The 22,042-nt window shown below is 49.9% G+C and overlaps 1 protein-coding gene and 1 long non-coding RNA gene across 15 annotated transcripts; one reads left to right on the forward strand and one right to left on the reverse strand.

Annotated features, from left to right (window-relative positions):
* Positions 1–1,327: 1,327 nt before the first annotated feature.
* Positions 1,328–21,424, reverse strand: PGGHG (protein-glucosylgalactosylhydroxylysine glucosidase). 13 transcript variants are annotated; one of them, XM_068683710.1, is made up of 16 exons: positions 17,531–17,664; positions 16,725–16,788; positions 15,301–15,568; positions 14,016–14,226; positions 12,976–13,411; positions 11,781–11,900; positions 11,452–11,586; positions 11,013–11,124; positions 6,355–6,427; positions 5,708–5,844; positions 4,957–5,090; positions 4,597–4,692; positions 4,045–4,142; positions 3,529–3,549; positions 1,684–1,898; positions 1,328–1,514 (listed from the first exon to the last, which is right to left on the reverse strand). In XM_068683710.1, exons 3-16 carry the CDS (start codon positions 15,551–15,553, stop codon positions 1,450–1,452), a joined length of 2,106 nt encoding a protein of 701 aa, XP_068539811.1. In that variant the 5' UTR covers positions 15,554–15,568; positions 16,725–16,788; positions 17,531–17,664; the 3' UTR covers positions 1,328–1,449. The 13 variants fall into 13 exon arrangements, with proteins under 13 accessions (XP_068539811.1, XP_068539813.1, XP_068539802.1 ...); XM_068683712.1 differs by lacking the exon at positions 17,531–17,664 and adding an exon at positions 17,212–17,349; XM_068683701.1 differs by lacking the exons at positions 16,725–16,788; positions 17,531–17,664 and adding an exon at positions 20,942–21,424.
* Positions 15,237–21,921, forward strand: LOC137857373 (uncharacterized). 2 transcript variants are annotated; one of them, XR_011097069.1, is made up of 3 exons: positions 15,237–15,251; positions 17,813–20,577; positions 21,701–21,921. It is a non-coding gene; the product is annotated as an uncharacterized lncRNA (long non-coding RNA). The 2 variants fall into 2 exon arrangements; XR_011097068.1 differs by lacking the exon at positions 15,237–15,251 and having other exon boundaries at positions 17,716–20,577.
* Positions 21,922–22,042: the final 121 nt, after the last annotated feature.

Below are 22,042 nucleotides of genomic sequence, written 5' to 3' on the forward strand. Positions count from 1 at the left end.
TTGTGGTGAGGGGAAGAACACGGGCCTCATCTATAACAGAGGAGGGGAAAGAAGTAGGCAGATGCTTCCTGACTTGGGCTGGCAACAGCTGGGTAGAGCAGCCACCACCTCCCCCGGCAGAGCTGAAACCTACAAATTCATGGCAGCATAGCAGAATCCCCCCCCCAACCTGGCTCCTGGGCCATGACAGAGGGGACCTGCGTGCAGGGACCGTGAGCCACACGGGATGCTGTGAGCCACAGCACGCCCCGGCTCAGCCCACACAGGATCCATGGGGACCTTCCCCATTGCTCTAAGCAGGTCAGGAGACATCCCCAGCCCTCAGGCTTGGCTCTTCCCCCCTCCTTTGTGTGACGGCCAAAGCCGTCTCATTTTGGCAACACAGCCAAAAACATCCATTCACAAGTGGGGCCTTATTCCTATCTCCTCCCCAAGCACCATAATCCAGGTGCAGCCCCCAGAGCCGTTATCATGGGGCAGAACAGAGGGACCATGCGTCCTGCCCTGCTGCTGAGGGCTGCTGCTAATTAGCAGTTCAGGGCCCAGTAAGGAGCCAGCCCTAATTACAAGGCAGAGGACCTCCGTTGCTGCCTTGCCTAAGTGTTCCCACATGCTGTCCGTGGTGCCAAGCAGCCACAAAGCTTTTTATAAACTCCCATCCATTTAGGTAAGATTCCTGGGGTTTGTGTACAGAGCAGAACAAGCCTCAGCAGGGCAGGGAGCGCCTTCAAATCCCCTTGCTCAACACACAGCCGCTCTGATGAATGCATGCAGGAAATACAGTACCAAAGCCACGCATATTGTACACCAGAACAATGCTCAGTTTCAGCCTTGCCTTTGTCCACATCTCATCACACTGCCTCGGCTGCATTTCTCAGTACAGGGGAGTCAAGTTTTGGGGGTGCCAGTACTTAGCACATCGAAACACCAGAGGCCAAGGGATCCTCCTTTTCCTGGTGGCTGCTGCTGCGGATTGACGTGGCAAAGCATTCATGGCTAGGCCTGCAAAACCCTTTGAGAAGCACAGCAGGAAGAGCACCTGCTGCTTTCTCAGGGTTTAGCATCCACAGGCCACTCAGGGAATGTATTTCAAACTGAGCTCACACATTCCACCGGTCTCTCCTCGTGCAAAGGACATGGGTTTTAGGCTTGGTGTTGTCCCCTCTACTAAGTGAGAGATGGGGACAGCCTGTGAAGTGGGGACACACAGCTCAGTCCCCCCCACTGTGGACAAGGATGCTCAGTTTCACTCAAAGAGCTGCTGCCAGCCCAGGTGAGTGCTCCACGCACCTTCCCCGGGCCCAAAAAAACAAAGCATACACAGTCCCACAGGGGCAAAAGTTTTACGGCACAGGCCAGAACACCACAAGGATGCCTCATCCTTCTTCCTCTGACATCTGCACTTCAGGATTTTAGTTCCCATCACGCAAAACCCAGATCAGCCAGGCTTTAATGCGCCTTGGTGGGTGACCTCTGAATCCATCCAGCCACCGTGGGGAAGGAGATGCTGTGCCCTGCAACAAAAAACAACATGCATGAAGCACGGGAACAGTTCCTCCACACATTTTCTTCATTTATAGGAAAGTTGCCCAAGCAATGACTTCCTGAAGAGCTAGAGAGCAGGAAGTGCTGTTGGACAACTGCAAGGCCAGCACGCATAGTCACCAAGGGTCATGACCGTACCTTTACCCAGGGGAAACCGCTGCCCTGACTCCTCCAGCACTGCCTCCAGAGGCAGTGCAGGAGGGTCAAGGGGAGATTCAGACACTTCAATCCTCATCTCTTCCTTGGTGATGGTAAACTTCAGTTTGTTCCCCAAGTAGGAGACACCGGTAACTTTCAACTTGTGGACGTCATCAGGACACGAGGGGTTGAAGAGAAGGCTGGTCTTTGTGATCCTAGAAAGGCAGGAGCAAGTCAGTCAAAACAGCACCCCCTCATGTATCCTAGTGGCCCCTCCTCTTACTCCATGCATTTTCAGGCAGAAAGACTCCTAGGTGCATCCCAAGGCTCTCTAGGCAAATCCCAAACACAGCAACAAAGCATCTGGTGAAAAGCTACTGGGGCTGTGATTTCACAGCCCAGCACCCTCTGGTGTTTCTGTCCCTCTTCCAGTTCCTCAGCTTAGGATTCATAGGTTGGATTTTAAAATAAACAAACAAAAACACAGCAGGATTATACTTTTTCCCCTCTCAGTTTCCCACTCCAGCTCAGGGGGTGACTTTATCAGCAGCTATGCTGGCAAAACTTCAGAAATGTCCTGCTCCGGGATGGGGAGGAGAACTGGGCACAGGAACAAGCAGTGGGCAGCAGAGTTGTATACAGATAATAAACTGCCAAAATAACTCAGAATAAACTCAAAGCCCCATATGTGCTCTTTCACAGAAAGACAAAAATCAGTCCAGCAGCTCAAACCCTTTCTCCAAAGCCTTATCCAAAGTCAAGCAGAGCCCATTTTTGTGTTTGGTTTTGGACCAAAAAATAAAAAATTAACAGTCACTAAATAAATCTCTTACTGAAATATTGACTTGTGAGGACTCTTGACTCTACTTGAGTCTACTGAGAGGACTTGAGAGAGGCCCAAGAGCAGAAACAGCACACTTCTCCCAAGCTGTTATACCAGACACACATGCCACCAGTCCTCAGCCTGAAATTAAATGGGGCTCACAGCCTGGGCCTGTGCTGCCCCGCTCACAGCGCTGCCTCCACGGAGGTACTCAGCAGCAGAGCAACGTGCCAGCCAGCCGTGGCTTACAATAGGCAAGGCAGGAGTATGGTCTCAAGGACTACATCAATGTCATCGTGACATTTTTGGAAATTTGGCTCGAGCCCCAAAGTCTGTGGGTTGAGCCTATTGGAAGAGGGGCCCAAATCTGACACACACACTGCATCGGAAGACCTTGAAGCTTCGCAAAAGCTGAGATTAAGGTTTTCAGAGAGGAATATAGTAGCTCACACCCAGCTCCACCAAGAGTCTGGTGGATTTCTCAGCAGATTCTGGCCACACACACACAGAGTAAAAACACAGTGCTAGAAGGCCTTGCTGGCAATCAAAAGACTTGCCAGTGTGATCCATCCTCAATTAAACTCTAAGAATACACTCCAGGGACTGCTGCTTCAGGGTTGAAACCACCAAGCTGCTTCAGATGTGAGAGGCAGGCTTGAAATTATATGAAGAGCTTAGTGTGTTTTCTAAGGTATCTTAATGCTGTGGCAATTCCAGCTGACCACTTTTCCTCCACAAAGTTGCAGTCCTATGTGCAAAGTTGCAGTCCTATGTGTGGATGTCAGATTACTTCAGAGGGGATGCAGAAGGACTTACACCTGTGTGTGTGGCATCTCTCACTGGCAAGGCGGCTGTTAGCCAGGCCATCTATGACCCTTTGCACTAGCATCCTTTTCCACACAGTTTCTGGGACTCAGCAGGAGATTTCCCGTGTTACATATGCTATTTTTAGTCTTTTGACATGAAAAGAGCAAATACATTTCCCAGTCCCTTGCCATTTCAGCAGCGTCACCATCTCTCACCATAGTGATATCCACCGTGGCCTGTGCAAAAAAAAATCTAGCAAAACAAACAAGCAAAAAAGGTGCAAAAGAAATGGAAAGAAGAATTTCTGCCTGCTTGAGACTCCCTTTCTACTCAGCAGAAAAACAGGGAAGGGAGAAAACAGCTTTGTTAAATAGCTGTTTTGCTCAAGATTACTTTTATCTCCTTCTTCCAGCAAAAAGGAGGTTAAGTCTTGACTCCTTTTGAAGCCAATGGATTTAAACACTGACATAGCTGGAGGAGAAATGGATCAAAGCTCGTCATTTCTGAGAAATCTGCTTTGTTCTCCAGCGGTGACCAACTGTCCCCAGTGACCACAGGTCATGAAGGATCGTTAACCACTACCTGCCAGGAGCCACTGGCAGATGTTCTGGAATTTGCTAGATGCTTCAAGTTCTTTTCTTTTTCACAAGCAACAAGTTGCTCCAGCTAAACGCTAACATTTCAAGTCACTTGTTGGTTAGAAATTAGACAAGACATAACGTAGGTCTCACCTGAACCCTGTGTAACCAAAGAGGACAGCTTGCAAGAATCCACCCATCCCTGTCAAGAAGTTCACAGCTCCAGATCCGTCTGAATTCTCCACCCAGATCTACTCCAGTATGAGGGGGAGGAGGAGAAAAAAAGTCAGTGGTTTCACTGGGACCCTTCATACAGTTATGTGTGCTTGAATATGCTTACCATCACAGCCACATATTAGGGGTATTGCAACAGTCCTATGCTGTTGCCCATCCCAGCATGAAGTAGGCCTTTAAAATACCGCCACCTCCATTCCCTTTCCCACCCCTTAAAGGAAGAAGGAAGCCTGGGATGAGCAGGATACTGACCCCTGGCTTTGTATTGCTTGGTAGGAAGCAAACACCTTCTTGCTGTTCTTTGGAAACATGCAGAAAGGAGACTGAGTGTGCAGCCACCCAGCTCAATATGATAATCATCTAGTGACTGCAAGCACACACAACATAGATGGGACCTACTTGGGAACATGCAAGATAGAAGCAAGAGACATTTGTCACATGGAAGCAGCAACAACACTCCACACAGCTGACCTTGAAGGGCTCCGTGATGTTGCTGAAACACTTGTTCAGTTGGCTCTGTGCTCTCTGCATCTCCTTCAGCTCCAGCCAGCCCACCGCAAACATGCTCTGCAGGAGGGAGAACTGTCCTTTTGCTGGCTGCTATCTCCCTCAGGGGTGACTACGCTGCAAAGCCTCCAGAGTTACACCACAACTAGCAGTCTTCAGTGTAGATCCCTTTTGAACATATTTCTAGCTCCAAGATAACCGTCCGCGTTCTCTTATCACTTAAAGTAGGTTTATGCCCATTGATATGGGCTGGCATTGACTAACTCAGACAGAAATTACCACCTTGTGGATGAAGGCCACCTCAGACTTTGCCCCTCTCCTTACCCAGGTCATGGCTGGCCCATTCACGTCGGTGACAGGTTCATACATCTCCAGATCATTCCTCCGGACCTCAGGGCTCATGGAGTGCATCAGAGGGAATCCAAGCAAGACAACATCAGCTTGTTTCACAGGCTCATCTGGGAAAAGGAGCCAAGAATCAGTCAGACCACATATGCCAGCCAGGAATAATTGATTGTCTATTTACTAAAGGGAATGAATCTGGAATACAGAATCATAAACTTAAAACAACAAAAACCACATCATGTTGGAAATGTTGTGGAACTGCAAGGAGGACAAGTCATCGCTGCCTTGCTAAAGGCAAGTAAAATGTACAAAGGGGGCATTAAATTGAATGTTCACTTCCACATGAACTTTCACTGCCAGAGGTTGCTGGAATGGCAATACATCGCACTTGACCTTGGAAGGATAGACCTAGCTACCAGCATATAAGTTCATAGCCACCATGTCATCTGCAGCCCAGTAGCCCATGCTCTCAAGGCCTCTTTCTACCCTCTGCATACCTAAAATTCTTACTTGTATGACCACAATAATGAAAAATGATCCACCAAGAAGCAGGAAAAAAACATCTACAGATCAGGATCCCCACACTGGCAACCCAAATGCTGCACTGAGAGAGCAAAAGCTAGAAGGTTTTGCTTCAGCCAACCATTCAGGCACTGTCCCTGCCTCTCGTGTGCTTCAAAAGAAAGAGCACCTACCAATTCAAAGGTCTGCTTGCTGCCCCTCCGCTCACCTGGGCTGTAACCATCGTACTCAGGATGATATTTCTTCTCCATATCAAAGGGCACTTTGATTTTGTTGGCACATTCCACCCACTCCTCTGGCACAGGGATCAAGAGGTCTTGAGCAATATCAGCTGCAAAACGTAAGCTGAAAAGGAGCGAGGAGCAATGTTTTATATCAGGCACAAGTGCCTGTGACCCCTTAGAGAGGGAAAGAGAAGGGAGGGAGAAACACAAAAAACTAATTGAGCCATAACTCACCGCCAAAGAAGCAGGTGCTTAGAAAGAATATGGGTCAAAGTCTAAGCTCGGGGTAACAGCTTTCATTGCTGGAGCTGGGACTCCATGTCTACCTACATATATTTCCAGCTGGCTAATGGTCTAAACATCCCACACAATGCAGGGAGATGAAATGAAAAACGTGTGAAATGCCTCTGCCTAATGCAGATACCTGAAGGGTCAGGTGAACTGCCAGGCGAACATCTACCTCCTTCCACCGACTGCAAACAAAGGCCAAGGAGACCAGCTCAGACAGAGGTATGCAAAGAGAGGAAAGGAGTGCACCATGTGGGAGACTTGCTGTCTCCTACCCCTGCCAAACAGCTAGCCAGAAGAGAAGAAAATTGGCCCAGTGCCTTAACCAAAGCATGCGTGTTACCTCCGCTGGGCCAAGGCATTGGTGTAAGCAGAGTTATCAACCTGGTAGTGATATTCGTCTGGGGGCATGACACCTGGAGGGAGAGAAAGGGGACACTTCACACTGCAGTACACCCAAGGTTTGCCATGGCTCTGTGCCCCTCCTCAGGGAGCTGGCACAAGAAAGGGAACCCCTCCATTGCACTGATGCCTGCTCACATGACTAGCGTGGTGGAAAAATTATTAATCCTTAAGATTTGAGAGGTCTAAGAAGTTTATCCTAATGAAAGGAACACTCCTTTCAACCAAAAGTTAGTAGTCCTGATCGTTTCTATCTCCCACTACTAAGCTAATACTGGATGTGCTCCTCCTATAGACCCTAAGGAGTCCATCCCTCCCAGAAATGTGAACTTGGTTTCATTAACAGATGATTGTCCAACATCCATTCTTCCCAAGAATGTATTTCTGCCTTTTTAACATTACAATGATTTTCCTTATGTCCTTGAAACAGCATATAAGTGGGGCCTCTGCAACGACTGGGCAGAGAGCATGGAGGAAGAGATGTGCCTGAGCATTCTCACTATGATAATCATTAATAACTACTGAAAACACCTGTCTTGAATTGTACCTGCATTATTGCATGCTTGGAGTCCTGATATTTCCTGACAGTAGGTGTTGCCTCCCTGTTTCTGGAAGTGATCTCAGTGCAGTGCTCAGTATAGGGGAATGTAAGTGGTGTTTGCGTTTGCTGTAAAGAAGAAACACCCTCTCTTACAGCTTTATCAGTTAGCTTTGATGATCCTTGTGGCTTCGTTCCAACATGGAATATTATGTGATTTAGCTGAGAGAGTGCAGACTCTCAAGGTAGCATTTCCTTGAGAGTCTGATGCCTGAGGGCATTTCCCTTACTTCAGAGCCGAGACTCGTAGGCAAGGTGACCTTCAAGTCCTTAACTGGATATATTTCCCTAGTTACAAGCTCAACTCCTTCCCTTGCTGATGTCCACTTTCCAAAGAAAAAGTGAAAATAGGTATTTCAAGTGCCTCCTTCTGGGACAACTTTGGGGACATTGGGGTTTAATACAAAGGATCTATTGATCACAAGCTAACCTGCAGCAACTCCAAGGGCTTTTCTAGTTCTGATCACCCCAACTGCATTGAGATCTTTTCGCACTAATCCAGCCATCTCCTCCACACCCTCTGCCAACAAACAGCTCCGCATCTCTACTAGATCTTCCTCAAGTCACTGGTGATGTGTGCTCACTCAAGATAAAATGCTTCAGCAGGATTGCTGCCTGTGGAGACACCCTTTGTCCTGCCAGACATCTCAGTGGTTGTACTTAGTTGGCACCAACAACACCAGGAGACCTTCAACGAATGAACTCCTGCAGGCTACTGTCAGATTTAAACTCAGGTCTCATAAAAAAAAAAAAAAAAGTTTGCCTGGGTTGCCAAGTCATAGAATGGCTCAGGTTGGAAGGGTTTGCATTCCTTTTTTTTTTTTTTTTTTTTTTTAAATAAGCTTCCTGTAAGTATTGAAAAGCTGCAATGAGGTCACCCGAGTCCTCTCTTGTCCAGGCTGAAGATCCCCAGCTCTCTCAGCCTCTCTCCATAGGAGAGGTGCTCCAGCCCTCCGAGCATCTTTGTGGCCAGAGCAGAGGAGGACAATCCCCTCGCTGCCCTGCTGCCACCCCTCAGGTGATGCAGCCCAGGATGCAGGTGGCCGCCTGGGCTGCAGGCACACACTGCTGGGTCCTGCTGAGCTTTTTGTCCACCAGCACCCCCAGGTCCTTCTCTGCAGGGCTGCTCTCAGTGAGTTTTTCTCCCAGCCTGTGCTCCTGTCTGGGATTGCCCCGACCCAGGTGCAGCACCTTGCACTTGGACTTGTTGAACCTCATTACGTTGTTATGGGCCCTCTTTTCAAGCTTGTCCAGGTCCCTTTGGATGGTGTCCCTTCCTTCTGGTGTGTTGACTGCACCACTCAGCTTGGCGTCATCTGCAAATTTGCTGAGGGTGCACTCAATCCCACTGATAAAGATATTAAACATTACTGGTCCCAAAACAGACCTCTGAGGGACACCACTTGTCACCAGCCTCCACCTGGACATGGAGCCATTGACCACCACTCTCTGGGTGCAGCCATCCCATCAATTCCTTATCCATCCTTATCCACTGAATGGTCTGCCCTTCAAACCAACCTCTCTCCAATCTGGAGATCAAGACGTCATGTGGGATTGTGTCAAAGGCCTTACAGAACTCCAGGTACATGACATCAGCCAGACTGTCCTTATCAACTGATGCAGTCACTGCATTGTAGAAGGCCTCCAGGAGCATTTGTTCCATGATCTCCCCAGGCACAGAGGCGAGGCTCAGTGGTCTGTAGCTCCCCAGGCCCTCCTTTCTACCCTTTTAAAAATGAGAGTGATGTTTCTCTTCTTCCAGTCACTAGGGGTTTCACCTGACTGTCAGGGCTTTTCAGGTATGATGGAGAGAGGCTTGGCAACTCCATCAGCCAATTCCTTCATGACCCGGGATGCATGGCATCGGGCCCCATAGACTTGTACCTGTTCAGTTCCGTCAGGTGGTCTCCAACCTGTGTTCTTCACTTACAGCTCCCCCAACCTCTGTCTAGGCGTTCAGCAACTCAAGAGATGTGGGAAGCCTGACTGGCAGTGAAAATTAAGGCAAAGAAGCTGAGTCCCTCAGCCTTCTCCATGTCTGTCGTTATCAGTTCTCCCTTCTCATTTATCAGAAGGGGGGCACTCTCCTTGGCCTCTCTTTTCTGTCCAGCATACCTATAGAACCCCTTCTTGTTATTTTTTACATCTCTTGCCAATCTCAGTTCCATTTGTGCCTTGGCTTTCCACATCCCGTCCCCACACATCCAAACAGCATCCCTGTACTCTCCTCAGGCCACATGTCCCTGCTGCCACTGCCTTATTTCCTTCTCACGCCCCAGTTTGACCAGCAGGCCCTTGCTCAGCCATGCTGGTTTCCTGCCTTCCCCGCTTGATTTCTTACACGTGGGGGTAGAGAGCTCTTGCACTCAAAGGAAAACATCCTGAAAGAGCTGCCAGCTCCGATCAGCTCCTCTGTTCCTAAGAGCAGTGTTCCAGGGATCTCATCTACTAGGTCTTTAAATAGTTGTAATTTCCCTTTTCTAAAGTTCAGGGTCCTGACTTTGCTTTCTGCCAGGCCCATATTCCCTCAAGATCACGAACTCAAGCAGGGTGTGGTTCCTGCAGCCCAGACTGCCTCCAATCTTCACCCCTAATGAGTTTATCAGCACTGGCGAGCACTGGGTCCAGTAATGCCTCTCCTCTGGTTGGCTTTTCTAACACCTGGACCGGGAAGTTATCCTCAATGCACTCCAGGAGTCTCCTGGATTTCTTACAGCCTGCTGTGCAGCTTTCCCAGCAGATATCTGGGTAGCTGAAATACCCCCACCATGAATACCTGCAAGCACAATGCTGCTTGTAGCTGAAGGCCACGTCCACGGGCTCCCCTTGATCAGGCAGCCTGTAGTAAACCCCAGCCATGAGGTGTCCTTTATTGGTCCAGTCCTTAACTTTTATCCACAAACTCTCAACCTGTCTGTGGCTGTCTCTCAGAGGCAGCTTTTCACTGTTGAGACATTTCTTATAGAATCATAGAATATCCGAATTGGAAGGGACCCACCAGGATCATCGAGTCCAACTCATGTGTCTGAAAGCATTTTCCAAAAGGCTGAGATGTCCTTGGCTTAGTATAAGCACTGCTCTGCAACAATTAAAGCATCGGGGTGTTATCAGCACTCTTCTCATCCTAAGCCAAAACACAGCGTTCCACCAGCTACTAGGAAGAAAATTAATTCTAACTGAAACCAGGACATTCTTGAACTCTGGCAGGCTCGGTGCCATGAGCCACTCCCCTGGGGAGCCTGTCCCAGTGCCTCACCACCCTCTTGGTGAAAAACCTTTTCCTGAAATCCAACCTGAATACTTAACATAAGCAGGGAAGGAGGTGTAGGAGTGCTGCCCTCCATCCCTTCTGAAGCCCTTCTTGTAAGCCTCTTTTCCAGTGTTCCTGTTACGTGATCCATCCCACCACATTTCCATGACAGCAATTAAGTCATGGTTTTCTAATTTCCCTGTGGTTTCCAACTCCTCCCACTTGTTTACCATGCTGAATGCACTGGTGTAGAGGCACTTCAGCTGGGCCATCTGCCACATCACCTTTTTAGAGGAGTCCTTCCCCAGTTCCTTTGGGACAATTCACAAGCGTTTCCCTGCTGTCTCCTAAAGCGACAGTGTTCCCAGGTTCACTTCCATCACGCAGAGGAACAACCCTGTCCCCTGCTGAACCTCTCTCCCTCCTCTCTAAAGCCCTCGTACCCTATTTTCCCAAGTGTCGCCAGTCATACCATCAGACCTCAAACAGCACCCAGTCTTGTCGCATCAATTTATACTGCCATGGAAGGGGACATTGAGGGGTGTCCTGTGAGCAGCAAGGGGCTGAGAGAAAAACAATTGGTCTTGTGGCACTGAAAAATCTGGGCATCTTGCCACATGGATATAGATGTGGATAACAGGGCAGGAGGTTACAGAACCCACGCATTCCCACCCAGGTCTGGCTGGAGGGGCTCTGAGCCTCTCTTTGCAAAGCCCTTCCCCACGAACAGGCCTGGCACTTGCAGAAGTACCTCTGATGTGGTAGCATTGCTCCTCCTCGCTCCACACCATCCTGCTGCACCAGTACTGAGCCCCAGCCCCCACCAGCTTCCATCCTCCATCCTCCCTGAACAGCTTCTGGTCCTGGAAGGAGCCAAAGCCAGAGAAAAACAGGGATGAGGGAAAAACAGGGAAGCATGAGGGAAATTCAGACAGGCCTAGATTCAGCAGAAGGAAAGGAGTTATAAGAAAAAGGCAGAAGACTGGCCTGAATTGAGTCAATAGGATGCCGAGCCACCCATGCAGGATCAAGAATGGGAGGAGGAGATGAAGAAAGGATCCCAGGATGCTACTGGCAGTTCCGACAGGAGCAGATAACTGCAGAGTGTCTCTGAGAAGAGACAGTGACAGTCATCAGATGCCCTACAGGCCTTACCACCAGGCCCTCTGTGTGGCAGACGCTCGCTTTACCTGCGTGGTATAATAATACTGCTCAAAGGCCATCAAAACATCCCCAGTGATGTGAATTTCTTGGGCTCCATAGATGTCCTCAGGACAGACCTCCTGGCCAGTGGCTGCACTCTCCCATGGGAACTTTGCACCCTGCTGGGAGAAGACACCCATGGAGCAGCTAAACACAACCTCTCCTGACACTCTTCCCTGTTTACAGCCTGCAGGTAAAGCCCAGCTCACAGCCTCTGGCTAAAGATAGAGCCACAGAGGAGGAAGAAAGTCTAACGGTGCTGCTGGGTGATGCTGGCTGGGCTGCACTGTCCCCAGACCAACAGCCCTGTCCCCACCTTGTAGCCTTGCTCCTCTGCGTTGCGTAAGGCTCCTTCCAGCATGCGAATTCGGTACTCCAGAATGGCTCGGGCAGCCTCAGGGTAAAACAGCAGGATGTTTGGGAACACCCAGGTGTCCTGAAAACATCGAGCAAAGCAAGGTGGTGAAATTGGCTGGCTGGGCACCCAACTGCTCCCACCAGTTCAAGTCCAACCCCAGTCCTGAATGCTCTGACCATGGCTTTGCTGCTGCTTAAAGGTGCTGTCACATTGGCTCACTAAAAGGGATAAACCCTCAAAGGTCTGTTTCTGCCCTCACAAGTGCATCTAGGCACCCAAACCTCCTATCCTCTGCTAGCCACCCCCATGGTATCTTGCTAGGATTATCTCGGCGGGACCGTCAGCATGCAAAGGAGGGGAGGTAGGAGTCCTCCAAAAAGCCAAGGGCTCTGGTGTGAGTCAAAAATAAGGCCCACAGGACTAAAAAGCCTTTGCCCATTTGAAAGACCAGGCTGGGTGCAGCACAGGGGACTCAGCACCATCTAGCCGTGTTTCTCACTCATGTTATGCTTTAAATATTCAACTGCAGAGCTGCGTGCTCATTTGGTGCAGCTATCTCCAAGGGCAGCTCTGAGCCTCTGGTCAGGGCAAAGCTGCCCAGATGGACTGGATTGCTGAGTACACACCAAACCCATGCCAAAAAGCTGAAAACATAGAAAACACTTGTTTTTTCAATAGTTACCTCAAGCACAATAGGGTTTGCTGATGTCACCAAAGCTGGGAGGATTTCAGGCTGGTTTCAACTTGTTTCCCGTATGCTAGTGGCCTTGCTTTAAACTAGACACTGAAGTTCCCTTTGCTTTGGCCTCCCCTGGGTGAGCGACCTATCTTAGCATGGGGAAGAGAGCTGCCCTGCCGTGGGATCCCTCTTGGCCTCTCACCCCCACTGCCTATACACCAACACCAGCCTTCTAGCTTGGCTTTAGGCAATTAACTTTTGAGTTAGAGGAAATAACTAACGTGAGTAATACCTAGGATGGAGCTGAGCCTCACTAGCTGTTAGCTAAGGAGAAGCAGGATGCTCTTCTACAAGAGGCTGGTGCCAAGACACCCCTACCATCAGCAAGGAGGTGAACAACCTCACACAGAGTTTTCTCTATCCCAGTTGCTGCTCAAAGCACCGAGGTGAACCGACAGCACAGCTTTAACCCACCTGGTCCCAGAAGACGTGCCCCCAGTAGTCCTCACCCTGGGTGCCATTGGACAAGCCACCAGGGCTGATGCCGTGGAATAGGAAACCCGGGTTGTCCCGGGGAGGGATGGCACTCAGCAGGTAATACAGACACCCGTAGAGGGCCTGTCTTAGAGGCAGAGGGCCATCCAGGTCGATGCAGCACCCTTGCCACAGGGCATCCCAGGCATGGATGTGGGAGGAATGCAGGGAGCCAGAGGCAATGAGGGCCAGCCCCTCGCTGTAGCTCCTCTTCACCTCCTCTTCGCTTTCAGCCACAGCTGTCAGGAACTCCCAGGATCGCTCCTGCTCCTCCCCGCACAAAGTCAGGTCTTGTGGCACAGGAGTCCAGAGCATGTGAACAGTAGGCTGGGGTCCCCCCTCTACCTCAGGAACCAGCGTCGTCCCATAGACATAGCTGCAAGGGATGGCAAAAAGGAAGGGAAAAGTAAGAGCAGAGCAGAAGTGCAAATCTACCCATGCAGGGTGAACCATCAGCTGAATTTTTCCCCTGTTCCCACCTATGAAAGAAGCTCCCTTGTCCCCATACTTCAGCTCAGCGGCAGTCTCAATTCCAAACTGTAGAAGACTGAGATCCATCACAATTCTCACTGGATCCCCAGCCCCACAAAGCCATTTTTAGAGGTTATCTCCTCCAAGCTCACAATTTTCCCCAAACTCATTTCTTTGTAATCACATATAGTCCCTGTGGCCTCTGATGCTCTTGTGTGTCAGCATAGATAATAATTTTGGCATTGCAGCTAATAAAAGTGTTTCTATATATTTTATATATAATAAATAGATATATGCATGCGTGTATATTTGTATATGTATGTATGTATATATATACACTTCTTGTTCCTGTCAGGAAGAAGTAAATTTGCACAAACCTCAACAATACTTACAATCTCAGTCTAGCTCTAGCCTTATTTTTTCAGTTTCCTATCTGGGAACAAGGCAACGTGCTACAGTCTGTGAAGGATTTGTTCCAGGCCAGGCTCCTGCCTGTGATGCAAACTCACTGTGCTCCCTGGAAGTCCGGTCCTTGGTGCAGGTCCAAGTCCTGGCTCTTTGGCACAAAAGGAGTCTGGAGCTGCACTGTGATGGGTTGGCCGGTGTGAGCTGACCGCCGGATGGTGATGCTGAAGGCCATCAGGTGAACAAGGGAATGGTGAGCGTAGATTTGATGGGTGGCTGTATAATCGGTTGACTGAAGCACGTGGCTGAAGGTTCCTGCAAGTGCAAGAGTCAGCCTTTTTAGCCACCAGGTCCTGATGTTCTGCCCCAGACTACCATTTCTACCTTATTTACTGGTCCCTATTGGCAAAGGAACAGTTTTCCCCAGATCCAGGCCAGAACATAGATTTTGACTGGACAACACTGTTAACACACTAAATCTGACCAAGCTGGTGAGGAATAGATTTATAATTTATTTTTTTTAAACAAGGTTTCACCATTAAACAGTCTTTACTGAGCCTGGCTCCAGCAGGGGTTGAGATATAATCTGAAAATCACCTGCTTTTATTCTCCACTTATTCCAGAGCAACTTCATAAGAGTAATGTGGGAAAGTCTTCTGCATGTCTTCCATGCATGAATGAAAGTGTCCGTTTCATTCAATACGTACCACTACTAAGAAATTTGCTTCTGAAAATAAATGAATTTAGTACTCTGTAAAGCTAAATCCTGAAATCTGCAAAATGAGCACTCACAGAGGGATCAGCAAAAAAACCCTCCTCACCTTTCTTCCAACTATACATTCCAGTGCATGACATCAAGGTCAGAGCTGGCTGCTGTCCAAAGGCAAGAGCAAACAATGCCATATCCATTTCTGGCTCCTTTAAAAACACGTTGTGGGGTTCACTTTATAATCATTAGCTAAGCTGCCTCCAAAATAAATGCCTGCACCTGAACCAAACAGTTAGACACCTATGACAGTCAATGTAATCCGGGGTACGATTCATTTCATCTCTTTATAAACATTTGAATTGATGGATCAAATCTCCTTTGCCAACAAAACTACGTATCTGTCCTGCACGGAAACTCCAGCACTGACTGCACCTAGAGCAATGAATTCCACTGCTGGGGTGGAGCTGACATCCTTCACAGACCTAATTGGTACACACTGAGTCAACCCCACGGGTGAGTGGAGAGCAGGGAGAGGAAAGATGTGAGCTCCTGGAAGAGGCAAGGAGGCTTAACTTCTAGCAGAGGGTGGCCAGCAGTTGGAGAGGAAGAGCAAAGGGCGCACATGCTGCAGGTAGGAAAGTTGCAGGACAGGGACACCTTCTGTGTGCTTTGCTCTTTACCTGTCCGGGCGTTCAGGGTGAAGGTCTCAGCCAGGCTGTCTGCACCAGGCACAGTCATTCTCACATTGAGGGGGCTGGGGACGTCAGCACGGTGCGTGTCGCCCACCGCGCCGTTGTACACCCCGTTGACATGGAGGATGTCCCGGTACACACGGGTGCCAAGGTACGCGTTGGTCACCGTAGCAAGAAGGCGCTGGTCTGAGGGCAAACAAGTGGTGGTGAACACAGCAGGGTCCTCCTTGCCGTCAGTCATTTTTACCAGTCCAAGCTGCAGAACAAAAATAAAAAAAGTAAAAGTCAGAGGAAAGGGCTGGATGGAGCAATCCCAACACAAAGTTGGTGTAAGGCCGAGCATGGTTGGGGGGAGATGTCAGCTGAAAATGGTGGCTGCAAATGGCCCGTCTTTGCACAACCTTCCTGCTCATCTGCTTCCAGCCTCGCTATATTCCTAGGGTCTCTGTTTCCTTTATTTTCCCCTCTGGTCACCACCAGCACCTCCAAGCCACAGTTTTCCTCCATCCCAGTGCCTCAGGTGTGTCAGCTCCACCTAGGCTCATTTCCTCCTGTGTAGCTTCCTTTTTGGCAGACATCTCCCAGCCAGCTTCTCTAACTTACCCAAATCTTGCGTGCTCATTGCTATTATCACTTCTCCATTTTTTCCCCTTTCACTTCCCTCTCCATGCTAGTATCTCACCACTTCCTCCCAATACATCGCATCACACAACAATCTTCCTCTTCCTTCCTCTTCTTCTTCCTCCTCCCAACATTATTATACAACATTACTGAATATTCTTTTAGTCTTTATCCTCGTGGTACCTCCACACTTCCCTCTTGCATCTCTAGTTTCACTTCAGTTACTGGCTTGCTGAGGAAGGAACATCGTGTTTCTTTTATATAAATATATATATGTGTATGTATGTATGTATTTTTACATACATGTATGCACATATAAAGAGAACTTTGCAGAAATGAGTTGCACCTGGTGCCTCGCAGCATTAGGCACTGCATTAATATAAAAAATGATAGAAGTAGAGCACAGACAGGCTCTCCAAGCAGAGGGAGGACACCAGCTCTGGGCAGTACCCAAAAGCCGTCCCCACGGGCTGCCCAGCCGTGCTTGGGGACAGCTCAGTTGGCTCGCGTCAGGCGGTGTCCACGATCAAATCACCAGGAAAAGCACTCCTCCTGCCTGCAGGGAGGGAGTTAAAAAAAAAAAAAAAAAAAAAGAGGTGTGGGAAGTTCGGAGATTTGACCTTGCCTTTCATGTCAGGCTGTGCTCGGACTCTGACCACGCAGGCTGCTGCCGTGGGGCCCTGGTGGAGGGGAGACGACGGAAGTTGCCCAACTGAGATGGGAGGAAGGAAATAACTCCCCCCGCCCTTCCCCTTCCTTAAAAATTATCTGGTTGACACGTAGGTACTTGCCTAGATAAGCTCACCGTCCGGCACACCAGGAACTGGGGCTGCCTCAAGCACCAGGAAAGAGGGACTGAGGCAAAAAAAAGTTTGTCAGCTGAAAGCTGTCCAAGGAATTCAGCAATGAGCACAGCCCTGGCAGACGGCCACCATCGCTCTCCATTGAGAAAGCAGCACAAAGACCTCTGCAGAAGGAATTGTGGCTGACAACTGCCCTTTGTCCCCAGCTGCATTGTGACCCTTTTACTTGCCTGCTTTTGGAGACCCAGACTTCAGCTTTGTAACTTTCCAGCTTCCGTCCTTTGAACCACTGCTGGCGCTGCAGCGTGTTTTTCTGGTGCAGAGCAGTCCCCACCCTGATTTGCTGTGCCACGAAGGCACTTCTAGCATGAATCCCCATTCCTCCCAGACCCCAATACCTTCTGTCATTTTTAAAACCCTGTCACACACAGAACACAAGGGTTTACTGAGCTGTCCTCAAAGATGCCCAGCTTACCTTCTGCTACAAGGTCAAACATGCTTTCTTCCGCATGTTGAGCTCAACCTGCTAGGCTGCATCATCTTGACACCACCCAAACACAGAAACACCTGTAAAACCATGTCTCATGTAGCACCCAAACCCCAATTCCAGCTTGCTGATGCAGATAAGCCATGGCCTCGATGCACCAGAGGCCCTGCTTTGGAGGAGCAGCTGTCTGTCTCCAGCAGAGACTGCTTTGAGACAGCCAGAAGCCACGGTGCTGCACAGACATCCTCTATGGCCAAGACCACAACTACACATTTCCCTGCAGATCTTTCCAGAGCAATGTTCTTACCATCTCATGTCACAGTCCGGCTTTATACACGAGCAGAAAAACAGATGTTGCAATCGCCAACTGCAGTGGCCAAATTCATCCCGTATGTCCTGCAGCAAAGGGAGATGGCTGCTCCTCTGCAGACACACTCATGCTCTCCATCAAACGTGGCAGCCACAGGAAGGCACAGAAGCATCGCGTTGCTGACCCAGGCTTAGGAAGTGGGGGCATTAAGGGGAGGGAAGAAAGAAAAAAATAGGAAGTTACCGTAGACCTAAGTGCACGTTTCTCTCTGGATTCCAGATGTGCCTCCAGTTCATTTGTCAGTGCCCACTGGAAGATGGAGGTCCCAGATCCGCCTCTTACTTCATTCGGTGTCTCCTCTCTCAGTCTGATCCTGCTCCCTTTCCCTCACCTTGTCTCCAAGGTCAGCCCAGGCAAAGGGCAACCTCAGCTTTCGTTAGCCTTCATGTTCCTGTGAGTAAGAGCATGGTCAAGGCTCCCTGCTCAACCAAACCGAGCACCACCTGTGTCCCTGATGCAGGGGAGCACTGCATTAGCAGCTTGCCTGGCACCTGAAACACAGTCCTGCCATGCTACAGCTGCTGGAAAGCTTCGAACTGAGTATGGGAGAACGTAAAAATAACCCACCCTACACCAAATGTGAGCAATATAGGTAAATGTGTAGGGCAGCATCAATGCCAAAATGCTTTAAGGTCAAATCCTAGCCTCTACACAGCTACCCTCTGTAGCCCGCATGATCCTTGGAAGGACAAACCTCCTTTAGCCAAAAGATCTAAGGTCCATTCCTCAGGGATCAGTGGACATGTGAAAAGCAGCATGGCCAGATGCTGTGACTCTTGTAGCAACCTACTGCCTCTGGCTGGTGCTCAGAGAGGATTATCTTATTGAACCATCCAGCATTTATGGGATAAATACTACACATCTGTTCTACTCTCTGCAAATCCACAGAAAAGCCAATGTCTGACTCAAGCAAAGCTGTTATCAGTGTGAAGGAAGCAAATCCTTAGTCCAGAAGCTCTCCTAGGCAAGCAAAGACATTGCTTCTCTTTGCTCGCCATGGTTCGGGGAAGATGAACGCTCCTCACCACACCTTCCTGAGCAAGCCACTGTAGGTCACTTCAGGTTTATGCCTCAAGTCTCCCACAACCAGCACCAAAGAGAAGTGATAGTGACTGAGGCAGGAGGAACACGACCAGAAACCACGCTGAAAGCATCATGTAAGCTTGGAAAGGAAATAAATGAAATGTTCCTTGTCCCACCTCTGGATCCAATCATGCTAAACAGGGCTGAGGGGTTTTCCACGGGCACACTTGGTAACATGTCCTGAAGCAGCTTCCAGGGAGGAAGGGGAAAGGAGAGGTCGAATATCAAGGATGTAAGAGTCAAGAACATGGGCTGTTCTACAGCTTCTTAGGAGACAGGGTCAAACTGTGGCCACTCTTGCTGTCCTCCATGTTCATCCCAGCAATGCTCCTCAACATGAGTATTTGTCTCACATGAGAAGATTGATCTACAGGAGCAAAAGAGGTTTCTCACCAAGGTTTTCAGAAAGGTACAGGAATGCTCCCCCCTTCCTTTGCACCCTAAAAAGCTGAGCGGGAGAGGATTGATGGAAGCAGGTGTTGCAATGTCTCCTAATACAATTAGGAGGAGGAAAGTGAGTAAGCACGAGATATAAACGGGGATTTCCTGGAGGTCAGAGGACTAAGAGTCTCCTTCCTTATCTCAACGTGGAAAGTGTTTTTGTGAAATTGCTCAAAAGAAGAAATCTTTGCTGTTGGAGGTTGCACCACCTCCACAGCTTTGTGACTGCCGCATAGGGAGATTTTCCAGCTCACTGTCAGCGAGTTGGAAAAAAGTTCTCATGAGACAGGAGTCAAAGAGGAACCCTTCAGAAAGCCAGTTGCATGCAGCAGATATGAGGTAAGAGAATTCTCTTACTGCTTTTAAATTTCTTCAGTCATCTTTCATCAACGAAAGTGTGCTTGGCCTGTCCTGGTCCACACAGCTCACTGGGCCACTTGTAAGGTAAAAAGCTGTGCCTTCCTGAGACAGCTGGTGCTCTGGGAGAAAGTCTCTGACCTTCTCAATATAATAATAAAAACCCAGTTTTACCCCAAAGAGGAGCTTGCTGCACACCACAAAGCCCCAGCAGCTGCCAGGAGAGCATTCCCAATTCCGTACAAATCTCAATAATCTTTCTGTGTAGCTGTTTTTAAGGGAGAGAAGAACAAAGCTGGGTTATTCAACGAAGCTGGCACGTGTTGAAGCAAAGGGGCCTGACTTGTCCCTCTGACAAGTGCCTGCACATCGCAGGAATGCGACCCAGGCTCGAGGCTTTCAGCCACTTCTGCTATCGGGTTGAGGCAAGTAGGAAGTTGCTTCTGCAAACATCAGCCCACCCTGACCAAACACCACCAACGAATCCGTCAGCGTCTCCAACAGTCCGTGGCTTGCAGGACAGATCATAATACCACGTACGGTGCCTGTATGTGCTTGGCTGGGAGCCTGTGCATTCGCTGGGCCACAAAGGGAAGACGGAGGAGCCGAGCAGCCATTGCTGGTTCAGGCCAAGCAAGGGTTGGCCATCGCATCTGTAACACCTTAAAGAATGCATATGCTTTTTATGGGTCTTACAAATTTAACAAAGTTCAGAATAAAAGGTTTGCTCTCTAGCAGGACTTTGCAGAGATGCCCTCCCTTGATGGCTGGGGCTGCTGTTTGTGGGGGGCAGGCAGAAGGCCAAACACTCCCCGGGGGAGGAAAAACGCAGCGAGCACTCGAGGAGAGCCTCGAGGCTCGCAGGTTTTCCGCTGCCACGCTCCCAGGAGAGCGGGCCCAGTGCCGAGGGGTGGCAGCAGGGGGGTGGCAGTGACGGGCCGGGCAGCTGCAGTCCGAGCAGCAGCGAGGAGGGCAGCGCTCAGCCTGCCGCCATGTGGGGCTTCCAGGGGGGCTCCCGGCTGCTGGCCACCATGCTGCGGGCACCACGGGTCCCCCGGGCAGGGGTCACCTCCAAACCACCCGAACACCCGGTTTCTGCTGGGGTGAGTAGCTTACAGGGGGGAGGGGGGAAATAAACCGGGTGGGAGGGGGGGAGGTAGCTGGGGACGGCCTGGGTCTTGGAATACAGACCCAAATTTTTGCTGGGAATTAAAGCGAGGTGGGGGGAGAGGGAGGAAGAAAGGTGCACATGCACACACCTCCTACCCCCTAACCCCTCAGCTCTTGCTTCCCTTTTATTTTGTCCATTCAGTACCCCACCTGCCTTTTAAGTCCCCTACAGCCCAGATTGCCCTCCATGGGGCTGCTTGAAGGCCCCAGGCACCCCAACAGGGCAGGGATAACCCCAAACCCCATTCCCCCCCCCCCCCCCCCAATTTTTACTGCCATTTCCAGAGGGGCACTCACCCCCAAAGCAGGTGTCCTCCTGGGCAGGGAAGGTTTGCTGCCCCCGCAGAGCTGAGCTGTGCAGGTTCCTCCACCATTCCTTCCTTTGGCAGTGGGGATGATTGCCCACCAGCTGCTCCAGCTGCAGAGACCCTCCTGGGCTGGGTGAAAGGAGTTCAAAAAAAAAGGAGCTTTACGCCAAAAATCCTGGGTGGGTTTTGCCACCAGCTTTTGCTTGTGGAGTTTACCCCCAAGCTGCATTTCCAAGGTCTGCAATGAAGTGTTTCACGGGCCTGATGACTCTTCTTCAAGCCAAATAAGAAATAAAAATGACAGCACAACGGGTTAAGTGCCGTGCTTGTGTGCCAAAAATGGCAGAGGCTGCTGCGCGTTGCTCTTCCCACCTCAAAGTCATTTGAAAGTCAGGCACAGCTGCTTCTGGAAACTCTGTGGGCCCAAGCCCGAGTCTCGCAGCCGCCTGAAGGACACAGCCACGCTTCCCAGCAGGTATCGTGACCGAGAAATACAGAGCAATAGAAACAGACCTAGAGAGCAGCCAGCTTGGTCTGCTGTTGGTAGAAACTGCTGTGCTTACCCAAATCTCCCTTCTACAGCCCCAAAAAAGTTTTCACCTGACAGCCTGGAAAGGGCAGGGCGCACAGCTGAGTGCACTCTGTTGCATTAGATGCCGCAGCATGCAATTGCCCTGGGGACCCCACGGGCATTGCAGCTGCTGTGCAGCCACCCCACTGATTGTTCTGGTCCTTCTCCCGCCCGCAGGAGCAGGCCATCGCGCTGGCTGCCATGTTTACATGCTTCCTGGCACCAACAGCATGGGTCTTGGCACACGTGGAGCACTACAAGAGCAGAGGAGATTAAGAAGTGGCCAGAACCACCTACACCTGCGGGAGCAGAAGTGTGAGTGAAGATAAGATTACAGAACAGATCTTCACCCAGGAAAAACCCCAAGTTTGTTCATTAAAATTCACGTTTGCATTAAACACTGGGGTCTGTGGGCTTTGCTTGGTCCGCGTGCTTGTTGGTAAGGGAACGAACCAGCAATCCTGTGCTGTCCTGGAGGCAGTATTCCTTGATATGTTTGCAGCAGGCCCCAGGGCTGCA

The sequence above is a fragment of the Anas acuta genome, chromosome 5, assembly GCF_963932015.1.
Source record: "Anas acuta chromosome 5, bAnaAcu1.1, whole genome shotgun sequence".
Classification (NCBI taxonomy): Eukaryota; Metazoa; Chordata; class Aves; order Anseriformes; family Anatidae; genus Anas; species Anas acuta.